At 55.2% G+C, this 16,413-nt stretch overlaps 1 protein-coding gene across 1 annotated transcript; it reads right to left on the bottom strand.

Moving 5' to 3' along the window:
* Positions 1 to 909: 909 nt before the first annotated feature.
* On the bottom strand, positions 910 to 11,631 carry LOC311164178 (keratin, type II cytoskeletal cochleal). Its single transcript, XM_084223524.1, has 9 exons — positions 10,905 to 11,631; positions 9,944 to 10,152; positions 7,272 to 7,332; positions 6,545 to 6,640; positions 5,721 to 5,885; positions 5,126 to 5,251; positions 3,531 to 3,751; positions 2,986 to 3,020; positions 910 to 2,073 (listed from the first exon to the last, which is right to left on the bottom strand). The coding sequence occupies exons 1-9, from the start codon at positions 11,289 to 11,291 to the stop codon at positions 1,886 to 1,888; spliced, it is 1,488 nt and encodes a 495-aa protein (XP_084079650.1). The 5' UTR covers positions 11,292 to 11,631; the 3' UTR covers positions 910 to 1,885.
* Positions 11,632 to 16,413: the final 4,782 nt, after the last annotated feature.

Here is a 16,413-nt window from a genome sequence, read left to right as displayed (position 1 = left end):
TTCAGGCCAACTTTAACCCCACAGAAACACCCTCCCCTCCCTGATCTGCTCCGGTGTAACTCAAGATGTGTTTGGGGATATGCAATGACACCTTTTGAGCTGTCTATGGGACAAGGAGCAGCCTTAAGTAGAGGGTTGGAAGGTTTAGATGGACTATTGGGAAGAAATTCCTCCCTGTGAGGGTGGGGAGGCCCTGGGATGGATTTCCCAGGCAGCTGTGGGTGCCCCTGGATCCCTGGCAGTGCCCAAGGCCAGGCTGGACAGGGCTGGGAGCACCTGGGACAGTGGGAGGTGTCCCTGCCATGGCAGGGGTGAGACAGGATGAGCCTCCAACCCAAACCACTCCATGGCTGGGATTTTATCTGGAGGAGATGGAGAGTCCCTGCAGGCAGCAACCCAGGACAGCTGGGCTGGCACAGATGGTCCAGAGACCGGAGGGAGAAATCAGGATCACCAAGGGCCAGGTGAGAAATTGTGAGCCAAGGACCAAGTGAGGAGCTGGGAACACAATGGGCCAGGTGAGCACAGCCAGTGTGGGAATCTCTACAGGGAGGGCAGATTTGCTGCTCCTGAGAATTCCACAGCCACCTGTCCTGTACTGGAGCAACTTGTAATCCAGGAGGAAGAAGGGCTACAATCCCACTCGTCCCTCCCATTAAAACCAGATTCCATTTCAGCCCTGAGCTCAAACCATGACTCTGAACAAACTCCCCCCATCCCTCTGCCAGGACTCCAGGCTGGCCAAATCCAGCCAGGACTGAGCTGTGCAGGCAGAAAACCACAAAGCCTGCCCCCAGAGCCAGGGCAGGCTCCACACCTGCCAGGAAGGTGATTCCTGCATATTTCCCAGAGCTCCTGAGCACCCAGGGCAGCACAAAGAACTTGGCTGAGACTGGACATGCAGCTAAAAGGGAGACTTTAATAAACGACTCATGAGAGACATAAAAAGTGTAAAAATCCAACCCAAAACCCAATGCCAGGACAGGGCTGAACATCAACATAAAAACTGGGAGCAGGTCCTTGGAGTTAGGTCCCTAAAAATTCTTCCTACTGCAGTAACAACAATTTCCCTGGCATGTTGAAGACCCATTTTGGCAGGAACAAGGAGTTTTTGGAATGGGGCATCAACCAAACCCTCACTGCAGGAGACTCCAGATATCACTAAATATCCTTAAATAGGGAGCTGTAAACAGAGACACCCAAAAATAGGGAATTTATCTCCCAATTCAGTGGGGGACATGGAATTTGAAGCAGTTTTAGATCCCTCAAGCTTTGGGCTTCATTTAAAGAGAGGGCAAGGGTTTAGGAGGTTCTTGAGGAGTTATTTTGCTACAAGGAGCCTGAAATCCATTTGTCAGTGCTGCCTTTGGTCAGAAACAGCTTCAGTCACAGGAGAATGTTGTACCCCAACCCTGAGCCCATTTCCAAAGAAAATAAGGGGAGACCCAAGCCTGTTTTTTTCCTGGTATATTTAAAAAACCCAAACCAGAGTGAGCCCTCAGCAGGGGCTGAGGACCCTGAGGGATTGGAGTCTTCCAACTCCTGTTAAAAGGGAGAGAATCTTCTGGTCTTTTGCAGAGCACAGCAGAAATGTGGGATTTGCCTTTCCAAGGGTGAAATCCAGCCCGGAGCAGGGGGTACCAAGCAGAAGGGTAACAGCAGGGATACCCCACCTGCATCCCGGGATAAATTTCACCCCACAGGCTTGATCCTGCTCCCAGAGGAATGGCTGAACTGCAGGAGTGCAGGATCAAGCCCAGCAGGGCAGGGGCAGGGCCTCAGCACGGCAGGTGTTTTGCAGCCAATTCATCCTGCAAAAGGCTCCAAAACTTTTCTTTCCATGGCTTCCCTCAGGTGCTGGGAATGCCAAGCTCCCTTCTTGGAGTTACTTCCTGACGCTCCTGCGGCTGGACGAGGTGGTGGTGATGGTGTAGGATTTGGTGGAGCCCCCAGAGGAGAAGCCGAGCGCTCCGCTGCCCATTCCTGCTCCCAGGCTGAGGCCTCCTCCGATCCCTGTTCCCAGGAACCCGCTGGAGCTGGAATATCCACCCCCACCGCTGGAGCTGACCACGGCTGCGTGGGAGAGGAGCAAAGTGAGCACCTGGAACCCCCACCCAGCACCCCCAGGAAAGGCTCCCATGGGATCACGGAATGGGATGGGTGGGAAGAACATTCAAGCCCATCCAGTGCCCCCCCTGCCACGGGCAGCGACACCTTCCACTGTCCCAGGCTGCTCCAAGACCTGTCCATCCTGGCCTTGGGCACTGCCAGGGATGGGGCACCTTCTTGGAAATCCATTCCAGGGCTTCCCCACCCTCACAGGTGGGGAATATCCCAGTATTCCCATCTAAATCCCATCCCATCTATTCCCTTCCCAATATCCCATCTAAACCTCTCCTTTTCCAGTTTAAAGTCCTTCCTTCTTGTCTTGTCACTCCATCACCCAGCCTGGCTCAGCATCCCCTGAGCTAGGAGAACTCATGGAGAACCCCTAGAAATTCCATGGAGGATCCCATTTCACAAACACACTCAGCTCATCTCCTGGTGCCCCAAAGCTGTGGGAATGCATTTCCCAATTCCCAGCAGGAATTAAGTGGTTGAAAAGCAGAGCCACTGGTTTGGAGCATCCCTGAGAGAGCAGCTCCTGCCCAAGGTCTGGGCCAGGTGAGGATCCAACACTTCCCAAGCTGGAAAAGCACTCTCTGCCATCACCTGTGCAGCAGTTCCCAACCCCGGGAATGCCTTTTCCATTAGAGCTTTTCTATCCATACAAAAATGGGAGGAAAGGAAGATCACTGCTGCCCCAAGTGCAATTTCATCCAGGTGAGTTGGAGCTGGGCTTGGGATGGAGCCCCAGCACTACCCCCAGCCTGAGGGTGCTCCCACTAAGGAGGGGCTGAACTGGGTGAACTGGGACACTCTGGGCCCCCTTTTCCATGGGTTTAGAATGAGGTGGAACCGCAACAAACAACAAAATCCACTCACAGATGTTGACGTTGCCAACTCCATCCCCAGCCAGCCTGAAAAGACAAAGGCAAGGGGAGGGATTAAACTCAGCTTTCCTTGGTCCTGGGGCTTGAGGAGGAGGACAGAGGCAGGGAGTTACTACTCCAAGTGTACCTGATCCAGGGAGGATCCCTGGACCCTCCAGGGCTTTGTTCCAGCTCTGCCTTTCCCAACTCTGTTATCACAGAGCACAGAGGTTCTGTCCTAATCCCACAGGGATTTCCACTTGGAAATGTTCTGCCACAGCATCAAACATGATGGAAACCAATTTTTTCCTTCTTTGCTTATTTCTCCCAGGTTTGTTTTTTTTTTTTTTTTCCCAGAATCTGCCAGTTTAGCTCTTCAGCCAAAGCATTTCCAGGACCAGAACTGTTTTTCAAAGGTTTCCCTGTCTGCATTTCCTTGTGGAAATCGGAATTGGGCTCTCACAGTGTCCCCAGGCAAAGGGAGCAAAGGGCTCCCAGGATCCTTCCCAGAGGGAGCCCAGGGAATCTTTGCTCACCAATCCCCCCAGGTGTCCTCACCTGCTCTCCTCGCCCTCCAGCAGCTTCCTGTAGGTCGCAATCTCGATGTCCAGGGCCAGCTTGACGTTCATGAGCTCCTGGTACTCCCGGAGCTGCCGGGCCATGTCAGCCTTGGCTTTCTGCAGAGCAGCTTCCAGCTCCTCCAGCTTGGCCCTGGCATCCTTGAGGGCCAACTCCCCGCGCTCCTCAGCCTCGGCCACGGCTGCCTCCAGCTTCGCTCGCTGCAGGGACAGAGCGGCCACGTCAGGGGGCTCCTGATCCTTGCAAGAGGATCCTGGCCTCCAAACCCTGGCTCTGCTGCCCAGACCCCCTTTGTGGATCTGGAGCTCAACTGGGACCTCATCCCTACCTGGTTTCTTGGGCACTGGATGGAGATAGAAACTCTCAAGGTCTCCCAGAAGACCAAGTTTCTCTCCATTGGCTACACTTTTTTCAGGTGATCCTCAGCTTCCCAGTGCCCCACATCCCACAGATCCCTTGGGGTTCAGGAAAGCTCAGGTTTCTCTGCTAATTTGCCCCAGTTTTTTGGACCTGGGCAGGCTCTGGCTGAGATGTGGGCAGGTGTGGGCTGGAGCACACCTGGAGCTACAAAGACCGAGACCCACCCCAAGACCAGCCCTGTGGACCCCAGGGAACCCCCAGCTGTGCCCCCACAGCTCCCAGACCCACCCCAAGACCAGCCCTGTGGACCCCAGGGAACCCCCAGCTGTGCCCCCACAGCTCCCAAACACCCATGTCTGGCACAAAGGGCTCCCCAGAGGCTCTGTGCTCCCATCCATTGTCCAAGGGAGCCCCACCAGGACAGCTCTTGGCTGGTGCCAGAGCTTCCCTGCCCTGAAACCAAATAATCCGGGATGAATCACCAGGTTTCTCTGGAGCCTTGGGAGCTCCAGGCCAGGCCTAAGCCACAGCCCTGATAAAGTGATAAGACCTCAGTGAAAGCAAACAGAGCTCCCCAAATCTCTGTGTGTGCCCAAACATGGTCAATGATCCCAGGAAAAGGAGGCCACGAGGGTTGTGTGGGGGCCCCTCTGTGTCCCAGGGGGGATTTCCACTCGTCCTCTCCCAAATCCACCTTCCTGGCAGGATCGCCCTGCTCCCAACGCTCCCTCTCCCCCAGCAGAAGTGAAATCCTTCAGGATGAGGAGTGCAGCACCCCAGAATGGCTCTTACAGAATGTGGAATTGCGAAGGCTGGAAAAGATCTCCAAAATAACCAAGTTTGAGGGGTTGTGTGACACCCAGACCCCTGAAACGTCCCTAACATCACAGAATGCCCAGAGCTGGAAGGGACCCACAAGGACCATCATGGCTCAGCATGTGACAACCCTAAAAATCCCACTAACCCTGAAATTCAACACTTCAGTGTTATCCAAAGGTTCCTGGAGCTCTGACAGCCTTGGGGCTGTGACCATTCCCTGGGGAGCCCCTGTTCCAGACATCCTCTGGGGGAAGAAGCTTTTCCCAATATCCAAAGTGACCCTCCCCAGACCCAGCTCCAGCCACTCCCTCAATGCCGTCCCCAGTCCCCAGAGGGATCAGAGCCAGATCCCAGCTCTGAGGCCAGAGAAGGACAGGAGAGGGGCAGCTCCTCACCTGGGCCTTGGCACTCTCGATCTCCCCCTGGATCCTCTGGATGACCCTGTTGATCTCCGTGATCTCATTCTTGGTGTTCCTCAGGTCATCCCCGTGTTTCCCGGCTGTCACCTGCAGCGCCTCATACTGGGACAGAGCATTGGGACACAGAGTGATGGGGTGAGGATGGCAGGAAATGAGTGGGATAGAGCCCTCCCCCCACATGGCACAGGGGATACAGGAGCTGACAGAGCTGCAGATCATGGAATCATGAAATGGTTTGGTTTGGAAAGGACATTAAAGCCCATTCAGTGTCACCCCTGCCATGGGCAGGGACACCTTCCACTGTGCCAGGGTACTCAAAGCCCCATCCAACCCGGCCTTGGACGCTTCCAGGGATGGGGCAGCAATAGCTTCCCTGGGAAATCCATTCCAGGGCCTCCCCGCACTCACAGGGAATTCCTTCCCGTTATCCCATCCATCCCTGCCCTTTTGCACAGGAAAGCCATTCCTTGTGTCTCATCACTCCAGGCCCCCTCCAGCTCTCCTGGAGCCCCTTTGGGCACTGGAAGGGGCGCCAAGGTGTCCCTGGGTGCTTGTCCCCCCCAGAGCTCACCTTGCTCTGGTACCAGGACTCGGCCTCGGCGCGGCTGCGGTTGGCGATCTCCTCGTACTGCGCCTTCACCTCGGCGATGATGCTGTCCAGGTCCAGGTTCCGGCTGTTGTCCATGGACAGCACCACCGAGGTGTCAGAGATCTGGGCCTGCAGCTCGTTCAGCTCCTGCAGGAAAACCAAGCCCATTCATCAGTGAGGTTTCAGGGCCCTTCTTTTGGAGGCCAATTAAAGAGAGAATCCAAGGAGAGAGAAGGGAAAGGGATGCAGGTAAGAATTCCATCAAAATAATTATTAATGAGGAGGGAAGCAACCTTGCAAAGCACAGAGCAACAACCAACAGCAGAGCTGGAGCTGTTTATCCCTACTTTGGCAGCAGGGCTGCTTATTCCACTGTTATCCCATTCCTTAGACAACAACCCAGCCAGCTGCAGAACCTGGAGGGGCCAAATTCCAGCACCTCTGTCAAGGATGTGCGTCCAGCTCAGGTAATCCCTGCTCTTGCAAACAATGGGGAGGAGGAAGGAGCCTGGAACAAGTAGCTTTCCTTCATTACTGTCACACAGCACCACCTCCCCCAGCCACTCATTTTCCTTTTTTTCATACCAACAGCATCTCAAATACAATGTCTGCAGTCCATCCATCCCACATCCCACACAGGGAGAAATCTATGTGACAATCCACAGAATTCAGAGGAATCACTTCAATTGCAGGCACAGTTTTGCTCATGGAAGGAAAGACTCCATGAATCCATCACCTTCCCCATGTTCATTTTCCCAGCCAGCATTCCCTGTTCTCCCCCTCTGAAGGAGCAGAAGGGTCCTCACCGCCTCATGGAAAGCCCTCAGGAAGTTGATCTCATCTGTCAGAGCATCCACCTTGGCCTCCAGCTCCACTTTGTTCATGTAGGCAGCATCCACATCCTGGAAAAACGAGGAATAAGCCATTGAGATTGTGTGAGCCCACCCAACCTCTGGTGGCTTCCAAAGGAGAGTTCTCCAAACCAGCTCCAGGTGTCCCAGTGGACACCTCTCCCAGGGGTCCCAGGTGCCTGAACATCATCTCCCAGGGCACTGATCACTGCTGGAGTGCACATCCTGAGAGTCCTGGGGATCCCTTGGATCCCTGTTTGCAAGTTCAGTGTCAGGCTGGACACAGAGACCTCGGGAAAGATCCCAAAGAAAGACCTGGCGTCATTTCCAATACCCCTGGGACCCAACAGCTCTTCCCTGTATGTGTGGGCACCTCAAGGCCTCCCCTGAGCTGCCTTTGGATGGAATTCTGCCCCTCAGAGCTTCACCAGAGCTGGAGTAAACTGTGAGTAGGGCAAAGAGTAAACTGTGAGTAGGGGCAAACAGGGGGAAGGGCTGCCCACACTGATGATCAATCCCAGGGAAGAGCCGTGCCTGCCCCCTGGAAGTGTCCAAAGGGGCTTGGAGCACCCTGGGCCCATGGAAGGTGTCCCTGCCCGTGGCAGGGGGAAAATGGGATGGACTTAAAGGTCCCTTTCCACCCAGCCTGTGTGAGGATTCCCTGACCCACGATGATATTCACCTTCTTGAGCACCACAAACTCATTCTCGGCTGCCGTGCGCTTGTTGATCTCATCTTCGTACCTGCCAAAAAAAAGGGATTTCTGTGAAGTTAGAGCCTGGATAAAAGGAAAAAACATCCCAGTGAAAGGTTATCCCAGTTCTCCTCTATATCCCTCCATTTCTTGGGAGCCAACCCAGCACTTCCCCAGGGCCGGTGCACCAGCAGTGTCTGCTCTGGATGAGCTGTTCCACCACCACCACCTGAAAAGCATCCCCTCCCTGCTCCCCCATAACCCTTAAAATTCCCTCTGCTCCAGAAGATTTCTGCTCCTCCTCTGGGGAGGGCCCAGGCTGTGCATCCATTTTGTCACCAACCCTTCAGGGAGCAAATTCAAAGCAGAAGTGACACAAACAGATTGCACAAACTCCTCTGGGCTGCTCCCAGCACCTGCTAGAGCTGCTTCCACTCTGCACTTCCCTACTCCAGACTGTTGGCAACCTTTTGCAGGTGTTGAACACGTGGCACTGTTCTGGGAAGAGCCAAAGGTAATTAATTACCCTCATTCTCCTCCAAAGCCTCACCAAATTCCAGTCTTGGTGACTCCTGTTCTTTAGGTGTTCACCCTCAAATAGGAGCTCACCTGGAAATCTCCAGGGGTTCTCCTAAAGGTCTCCAGCAGATAAAAGTCCCTCTCCACAGGTTTTACAGGCCCACCACTCATCTGCAAACCTGGATCTTGGAGCCCACCTGAACCTGTCAGTGCACTCCCAACCCTGCCCAAACATCCAGCCCCAACCTGCTCTGGGCATCTGGGAATCCTGAACACCATCCAAGGAACAGAGCAGGAAGCACTTTGGCTGTTTGGGAATCGTTGCCAGGCTCTTTATTTACATGGGCTCTGCCTGGCCAAAGCTGGAATTTGCCTTCCAAAGCAGGAGCTGCTTCACCTGCCCAGCCTCCCCCTCCTGCTCTGACCTGAAATGGTGCCCATCCACACCAGGATCAATGGACGCCGCCCCTCTGGAGGTCACTGAGCTGCCAGTGCAATTCCAGGGGAATAAATCCCGGGAAGTGACGCAGAGGCGCCACCTCCGCACACCAGGGATCAGCAGAGAGGTAAAAACACTGAACTCCTCCAGAATGGATCATCACATTCCTCATTTCCTTGGGGGCAGCTCCACCAAGATGGTCAAGGAGCTGGTAAAGCATGGAATCTTGGAATGATTTGGGTCTGTAGAGACCATAAAGCCCATCCCATTCCAGCCATGCCACGACAGGCACAGCTTCTGCTATCCCAGGCTGCTCCAAGTCCTCTCCAACCTGACCCTGGGCACTTTCAGGGATGGGGCAGCCACTGCTTCTCTGGGAAATCCATTCCAGGGTTCCCCCACCTCCCACAGGGAGGAATTTATTCCTGAATTGTCCAATACTGTCCCAACAGCCCTCTGAAAGCCCAGGACACTCACTCCTTGGAACTGAGTCCCATGGGCAGCATGACCCCAGCTGGCTCCACACCCTCTCCCACTACAATTCCTGAGTTAGGGGCTGGTGTCAACCCTGGAGCCTTTCCTCCTCAAAATATTACCTGGGAATTCCTGTGGAAACCAAACCTATGGAAAAAAAGGCCACAGGCACCCCCAGAGCACACCATGGTTTAGGTTCTCCATCTATAATTGAGATTTTCTCCATATAAACGGGGAGCAGCAGGTGCTGCACTCTAGTTCCTGCATCCTCACTGCCTCAGCTCCTAATTCCTGCTTCCCTTCCATTAGCACACAGAGGGTTTGGCTTTCCATGGATCTGTGGCCTAAAGAAATAAATCCATGAGATTAGGGCTGAATCCATGGGAAATGTAACTAAACTTTGGGGTTTAATCCCTTTGGCTGCAAACCAGCTCCTTGCAGAGATTCCAAGGCTGACTGTGGATGGAATAACCAGGCAGGGCTGGGGGCAGCATCATTCCCAAGCAGCTCTTTGGGAATCTCTGGGGTATTGACCCTCCCTAAACACACCCTGGGGATTATCAGCTCTGTTTGTTTGCAGTTCCTGCCTGATCCAGTTTGCCAGCTCCGTCCTATTCTTCCCTTTTCAGAGGCATTTCCCGGCTGGGCTGGGCCGGGCTGGGACAAAGGCCACCTTTCTTCTGGGGCTCCTCCCAGGTGACACTGAAAAGTCAGTGAAAAATTGCAGGGCAGCTGCTCCATTTTCTGCTCAGGGAATCAGCCAGGAGCTCCTGTGGAACTTTCGGGGCTCCAGCCACCCCAAAGAGCCACTTCTGACCCTGAGGAGGCCCTAAAGCTCCACCTCCAACCCAGGGAGGCCCCAGAATGTCACCCTCAGCCCTGAGGAGGCCCCAAAATGCCACTTCCAAGCCTGAGGAGGCCCCAAAGCAAAGCCAAGAGGGTGGAGGCACCTGCCCATGTAGGAACAAGGTGCCAGAAACAACAAGCAAGAAAAATCCAGGCAGCTTCCCTGGACTAAACACCTCATTCCTGGCCAGAAAACATCTTCCCCCAGCAGGGGAGCTGGGGACATCTGTGCCCAGCTAAACACCTGGACTCAACACCTCATTCCAGGCCAGAAAACATCTCCTCCCTGGCAGGAGAGCCAGGGACATCCACGCCCAGCCCAGCTCCATGCTGGCCCGGCCAACAGCTCCACCACCCCGACAGGGGGACACTGATACTTTACTTGGTCTTGAAGTCCTCCACGAGGTCCTGCATGTTCTTGAGCTCTCCCTCGAGGCGCCCCTTGTCCGCCAGCAGCCCGTCCAGCTGCCGCCGCAGGTTGCTGATGTAGGTCTCGAACATGGGAGCGATGTTGCTCCGCGTCGTCTTCTGCTCCTGGAGGAGGCTCCACTTGGTCTCCAGCATCTTGTTCTGCTGCTCCAGGAAGCGCACCTGGGAGGGAGCACAGGGGTCATTAGGGATGGTGGGAGAGAGGGGAGCTGACAGTGCAGGGGATGGAAGGACTGGGATGCAGGTGGGAATCCTAGCCCAGGAGTTTGGGTGTTTGTAGGAAGCACCAGAGGAGGGTCATGGAGACCATGCTGAGGAGCTTGGCTGCCCTGGGACCTGGTTTGTGACTTTGAGGCTTTGGAGGAATTAAAGAAAAGCAGATTCTGCTGGGCTGACACTTGACAGAAACCTGCCCCAGACATCAAACCCTCAGATTGCTCCAACTCCAGGGCTGGATTCCTCACATTTCGGGGATTCCAGAGCAAGATTTACACAAGGTTAGTTAGTGCAAGAGAGCCAAGATGTGCAGGGCAGCATAAACACCCAGGGCAGGCTCTGGTTCCATCTGCTCTCCTGGGACAGTCTCTCATTCCATCTGCTCTCCTGGGACAACTCCCTCCAGGAGCCTCTCCCTCCCCAGATTTGGTGCTGGGGTGGGGGTGCAAAGCCTGCACCCCCATTTGGGCAATCCCAGCTAAGTCAGGGCTGCAAAGGCAGCCCGAGTAAGGCAACCTGTTCTGTTGGCATCGTCAGCAGGGCTTTAACACATCGAATAATAAGAATTATTTGATTGCAGTAGGCACATCCCACCACGTTCTCCAGGACCGATCCTCACTCCATTCGTGATTAAACCAGTTTTGGGTCCCACCAACTGTTCAGCACCCCTAGAGCTCAGAGCCAGTCCAAGCCCTCACCTTGTCAATGAAGGAGGCGAATTTGTTGTTCAGGGTCTTGATCTGCTCCTTCTCCTCCTTGCGGACCCTCTGGATGCTGGGGTCGATCTCCAGGTTGAGGGGCGTCAGGAGGCTCTGGTTGACGGTGACCTCCTGGATGCCGCCGGGGCTGAGGCTGCCCCCGAAGCCGGCTCCCCCATAGCCGTATCCCGAGCGGACGCTGAAGGAGCTGCCCCCTCCCAGGCTGATCCTCTTGCTGGCCGAGCCCAGGCTGTAGAGGCTGGCGCTGCCGAAGCCGCCGGCGCGGCCGAGCCCGGAGCTGCGGCCGGAGGACACGGAGCTGACCCGCACCTGGCTCAGCGCTGGCCCGGCGGCCGAGCGGGAGCTGAAGGTCACCGAGCGGGACATGCTGCTCCGAGGGACGGCGCGGGGGTGTCTCGCTCTGGCAAAGCTCAGGAGGCTGCGCTGGAGCCCAGCGGAATGAGAGCGCTCCCGCTGCCTCCCCTTTTATCCGTTAGAAAAGCTGGGCTTGGCCCAAGGGCACCGCGGGGATCAGTTTACCGTCGGAGCTGGGTGTGCCTGGCTGCATTCCCACCCTCCAGCGGAGGAGGGAAGGGCCGCAGGGAAGGGACAGGACACACCTGGCGCCGTGTCCCCGCTCCGCTCCTCCGCCACCTGTGCGCTGAACCCCGAGCCCTGCTCCCCGTCCCTGCGGATCCCCCTGCCCGGACGGGTGTTGCAATGGGCAGGGGGGCACGGGGAATACACACGCACGGATTTGGAAGTGCTGCAGGCGGGTTCTCCCCTGGGCACGGCCCAAAGCTGATAAAGGGGCCCCGGCGCCAGGTCCTGGCTGTTTAATATAAACCAGGGCCCTGTCAGCAGTACCTTGAGCCTGCCTGCCCAGGGGGATATGTTTGCCCTTCCCTCTCCTGCTAATCCCTCAAATAAACCCTTAAAACCGAGGTGGGTTAGGAGGGTTGCATCCCACCCCACATTTAGTCCGCACTCAAAAGGAGACAGGATTAAAATCCTGCCTCAGTGTTCTGGGTCCCTGCTTGAATTTTTGGAGTTCTATGAAGAAAAAGCAGAGAAAAAATTGGGTTTCAGGGTTTTCACCATTTCCAAATAGTTCCAGAGGGCCTCAACCCTTCACTATCAGGTCGTAAATTCCCCAGGAGATTTCAAAGTCTGGCCTGAAAGTGTCACCCTTCAGCTTTTCTGTCCCCAGGACAGGGAGATAAGGCTGCAAACTCAGCCTGCTCAAAATCCACCATCCTGCTCTGGGGGAAGAGGAGAAGCCTGGCTGCTGCAGGGAAATTTTCTTTTTAAAGAGAGAGAAGGGGGAATTTGATCCAGGAAGAGAGAGATGGGGCAGGACTCGTGCAGGATTCCTGCCAGCCCTGCACCTGGCTTGGCTCCCACCATCGCAGGTTGGACTCGATGATCTCAGAGGTCTTTTCCAGCCTAATTGATCCTGGGATTATAAAAACAATCCATCGAATGTAAACGAAGTGCAGTGTAACAGACATGCCCTGAGCTTCCCCTGGGGCTGGACAGGACAGGGATCTATCCATCCATCCATCCATCCATCCATCCATCCATCCATCCATCCATCCATCCATCCATCCATGCACAGCTGGGAATGGGGCACTGTCAGCCCCACACAGCCAGGCTGGAACAGTGCTGGGATGTCCTGAGAAAGCAGGGCTGGAAGCAGAGTGTGGGACTGATGCTCAGGCAACAATTGCCACCCTCTCTGGCTGTTAGCAGGCTGGATTGCAGCCTGATCACCACACAGGGACTTCTACACACTTCTACAAGAGGCACGGGAGGAGCAATCCAGGCAGGTGAATCCCAACCTTTGGCCACAAAGGCAAAGCTGCTCCCAGCAGCCTCCAGGAATCCCAGTTTGGCACTGGGGAGCTGGACTTCACCCTGGATTTGGGTGAGCCTGCCTTCAGCCCAGCTCCAGCCCTCCTTCCCTGCACCACGAGCAATCCAGTGGGAGCAGGAGCCTCATCCCCTGCTTGCTGCTCCCAGTTTTGCTCCCTTCCCCCCCTGCCAGGTCGATATTCCCCGTTTGAGCCCAGGCTGAAGCCACGTGGCCACCAGAGGTATCCCAGGGTTTGTTGTGTTGTTGTTCCATGGCAACCCGGGGTTGTTCCACAACTGCTCCGACCGGTAAATTCCTCCAGCCCTAGTGAGTGACCCCAGGCACTGGGGTTTGGTGACACCGAGCTCACTTTTGACTTTTTGGGGAAGTGATTTCCCTGCCTGCCATGCTGGGAGTCACATTCCCCCTAGCCCTGCACACCTAGGGCTGCTCCAACACTCCCAGAGCAGCCAAACCCCAAAAACAACCAATCTCTCCATGAACCCTTGGGAAAACAAGCCAGGCTTGCAATTCCAGCTGGAAAGAGCCAACCCCCCCACCAAAATAAACTCAAATGTTGTAATGGAAGAGGAAAACCTTTGCAGGTGAGTGAAATTGAAATTATGTGTTGGGAATGTGTTCTTGTGGGGTTTCACAGCTCCTGTGTTATCCCAGGGGATCCCTCCTGCTGCCTGCCTGGATTTCCGTGTTTGGACTGAAAGCTTTTGGGAGCAGGAGCGTCCATTGGTTGTGTTTGCACAGGCCCTGCTGGTGGTTCCTGATCCAAAGGGCTCTGGCCCTGGATCCCACATCTACTGTTCAAATACTTCCCAATGCCTGCATGGGGTCATGGCTGGGGGATGGATTCGGGATACTGGGATCAATCTCAGGGAGCAGGAGGTTCTGAGGGATGGAAAGAAACTTCCAGGGTGGGGCTGTCAGAATCCCAGGATGATGGAGGCTGGAAATGCCCTCCCAGAACACGGAGTCCAAGCTGTGAACAATCCCCACCAGAGCCCTGAGCGCCACATTCTTAGGATATCTTGAGGGATGGGGACTCCACCGCTGGAGTGCCTGGCCAGCCTCTCCCTGGAAAAATTCCTCATGACATCCCAAGAAATTCTCCTGACATCCAATGGCACTGCCAAGCTCTTATTCCTGCGAAACCCACCCAAAATCAATGGGAACACAACAGCACTTTTCCCAAGATCCCAAAGATCTCCCCACATTGGGAACCCAGATCCCCTTCCAGGATCAAAGCAACCTCATTAACCAAAATTTCCAGCTGATCATAATCCTGTGAGTAGAGACTGGTCAGAGGGTACTTGTTCTCCTGCATCCCAAAGGCAGGTGTTGGATGTCACCAGGCAGGAGTTGGCCTTGATGATCCTTGGGATCCAGCTCAGGATATTCCACCACTGGAGGATTATCAGGATGAGGTTTATCAGGTTTATCAGGATTTTATGGGTTCCAGGCCCATTTCCTGTGTCACTGGGCCATAAAGTCAATGGAATGACGCAGTTCCAGCCCAGAGCCCGGCGACAGGGAGTGCCTTTCCAGCCTAGCAACAGCTGCTGATCCACAGGGATTGTCTGTCCCAAAGGTTGGTGCCTCCCTCCCGGCAGCGCCTGGGGCCCTGTGTCCCATTGGATGTCCCTTCAACGCTGCCTGCTTTTGTTTTCTGGCTCTGCCCAAGCACTGCAGCCATTCCTGTGAGCCTGACACAGGAACCATGGAATGGTTTGGGTTGGAAGGACCTCAGGGTTTATCCACTGCAGTCCCCTGGCCTGGACAGGGACACCTTCCACCATCCCAGTCACAGCCTCCAGCTTTATCCCACACAAACAGAATGGGCCAAAATCCTCACATTCCATGACGTGGCTTTTCTGAGGCCCTGAATTCCCTGCCGTGGCCTCTCCAAGCTCCAGAGCCTTTGGCAGAGGCCAGTGGGTTGTTCAGGCTGCAACTTCCCATGGATTTACACATGGAAACCTCATTTTCCTCCCCACTTTTCCAGCCCTGCAGCGGGACAGGAATCAGGGCTCTGCCAGAGGCAGCCAGGTCCAGGCTCACCCAAACAGCTCCAAGGCTTCCAGGAACTCCTCATCCAGGCATTCCTCATCCAGGCATTCCTCATCCAGGAACTCCTCATCAGGCATTCCTCATCCAGGCATTCCTCATCTAGGAACTCCTCATCAGGCATTCCTCATCCAGGAACTCCTCATCCAGGCATTCCTCATCCAGGCATTCCTCATCCAGGAACTCCTCATCCAGGCATTCCTCATCCAGGCATTCCTCATCAGGCATTCCTCATCCAGGCATTCCTCATCCAGGCATTCCTCCCGCTGCAACACAGCAAGACCCAAATATGAATTACCACAGGGACCAGTAGGAACAGAATCATGGGATCATGGAATCATAAAATGGTTCAGGTGGGAAGGGTCCTTAAAGCTCCTCCAGTGACACCCCTGTTGTGGGCAGGGACACCTCCCACTCTCCCAGGCTGCTCCAAGCCCTCTCCAACCTGGCCTTGGGCACATCCAGGGATGGGACAGCCACAGCTGCCATGGGAAATCCATTCCAGGACCTCCCCACCCTCACAGGGAGGAAATTTTTCTAAATCATTCTTCATTCTCCAAGAGCCCCCAAGGCCCCTCGGGGTGCCCAGGGCACTGTCTCAGCTTGCCTGGGGTGACAGATCCAGCTCTGTGCTCCCAAGGCTTCCCACAAGCTCCTAATTCCCTCCAGGAGCTGCATTTCACCTCTGCTCTGGCTCTGCCCACCCTGCTGAGGCTGGGAACTTCTTGGCTCGGCTCTTGGCCACTCCTGGAAGCTGCTGGCCATGAAATCCATCTCTGGGAAACAGCTCTTGGAGCTCAGAGTTGCCCACACTTATCCTGTTTGCTGCAACCCAAAAGGGCTATCAGCCAAAATCCTAAATGTTTGGATACACCACAAAAACAGTCACCAGCACTGCCAGCAGCTGGGACCAGGGACAGGACCCAGGGAGCAGCTGGAGCTGGGCCAGGGAGGGTCAGGTTGGATACTGGGAAAAGGTTCCTCACCCAGAGGTGCTGGCACTGCCCAGGCTCCCCAGGAAGGGTCACGGCCCTGAGGCTGCCAGAGCTCCAGGAGCCTTTGGACAGTGTGCTCAGGATCAGGATTCTGGGACTGGGGGGATTTTGGGGTGTCCTGTGCAGAGGCAGGAGTTGGAATCTATGATCCTCATGAGTCCCTTCTATCTCAGGTTTTTCCATGATTCGTTGAACAACTTGGACCCCCCCAAGGAGTTCTTCCTGCTGGAATCTCTCCCTCCAGCCCCTTCCAGGTGCTCAGTGCAGGGATGGGGCTGCCTTTCCCCCATGGATGGAGCCCCACATTCCTCCTGCCCTCTTTACAGAGGAGCTTTTCCACCCCCACTGCCCTGCCCACTGCCAGGAGCTCCTGGACACACCAGAAACCCAGCCCAGACTGAGATCCTCCTTCCCAGGGATCCTTCCCAGGGATCCTTCCCAGGGATCCCTCCCAGGGCCATGGAACGTGGCCTCACACATGGGGAAGGTGTCCCAGGTGGGAATCCTTAAAATCACAGGATTTTGGGAAAGCTGCAAAAGGCAGGCCTCAGCAACAGCAGAACTGATTGGAGCCAAGCAG

The sequence above is a fragment of the Fringilla coelebs genome, assembly GCF_963513975.1.
Source record: "Fringilla coelebs genome assembly, chromosome: 30".
NCBI lineage: Eukaryota > Metazoa > Chordata > Aves > Passeriformes > Fringillidae > Fringilla > Fringilla coelebs.
Note: the sequence above shows the minus strand (reverse complement) of the source record. Positions and strands in the feature narration are given on the sequence as shown.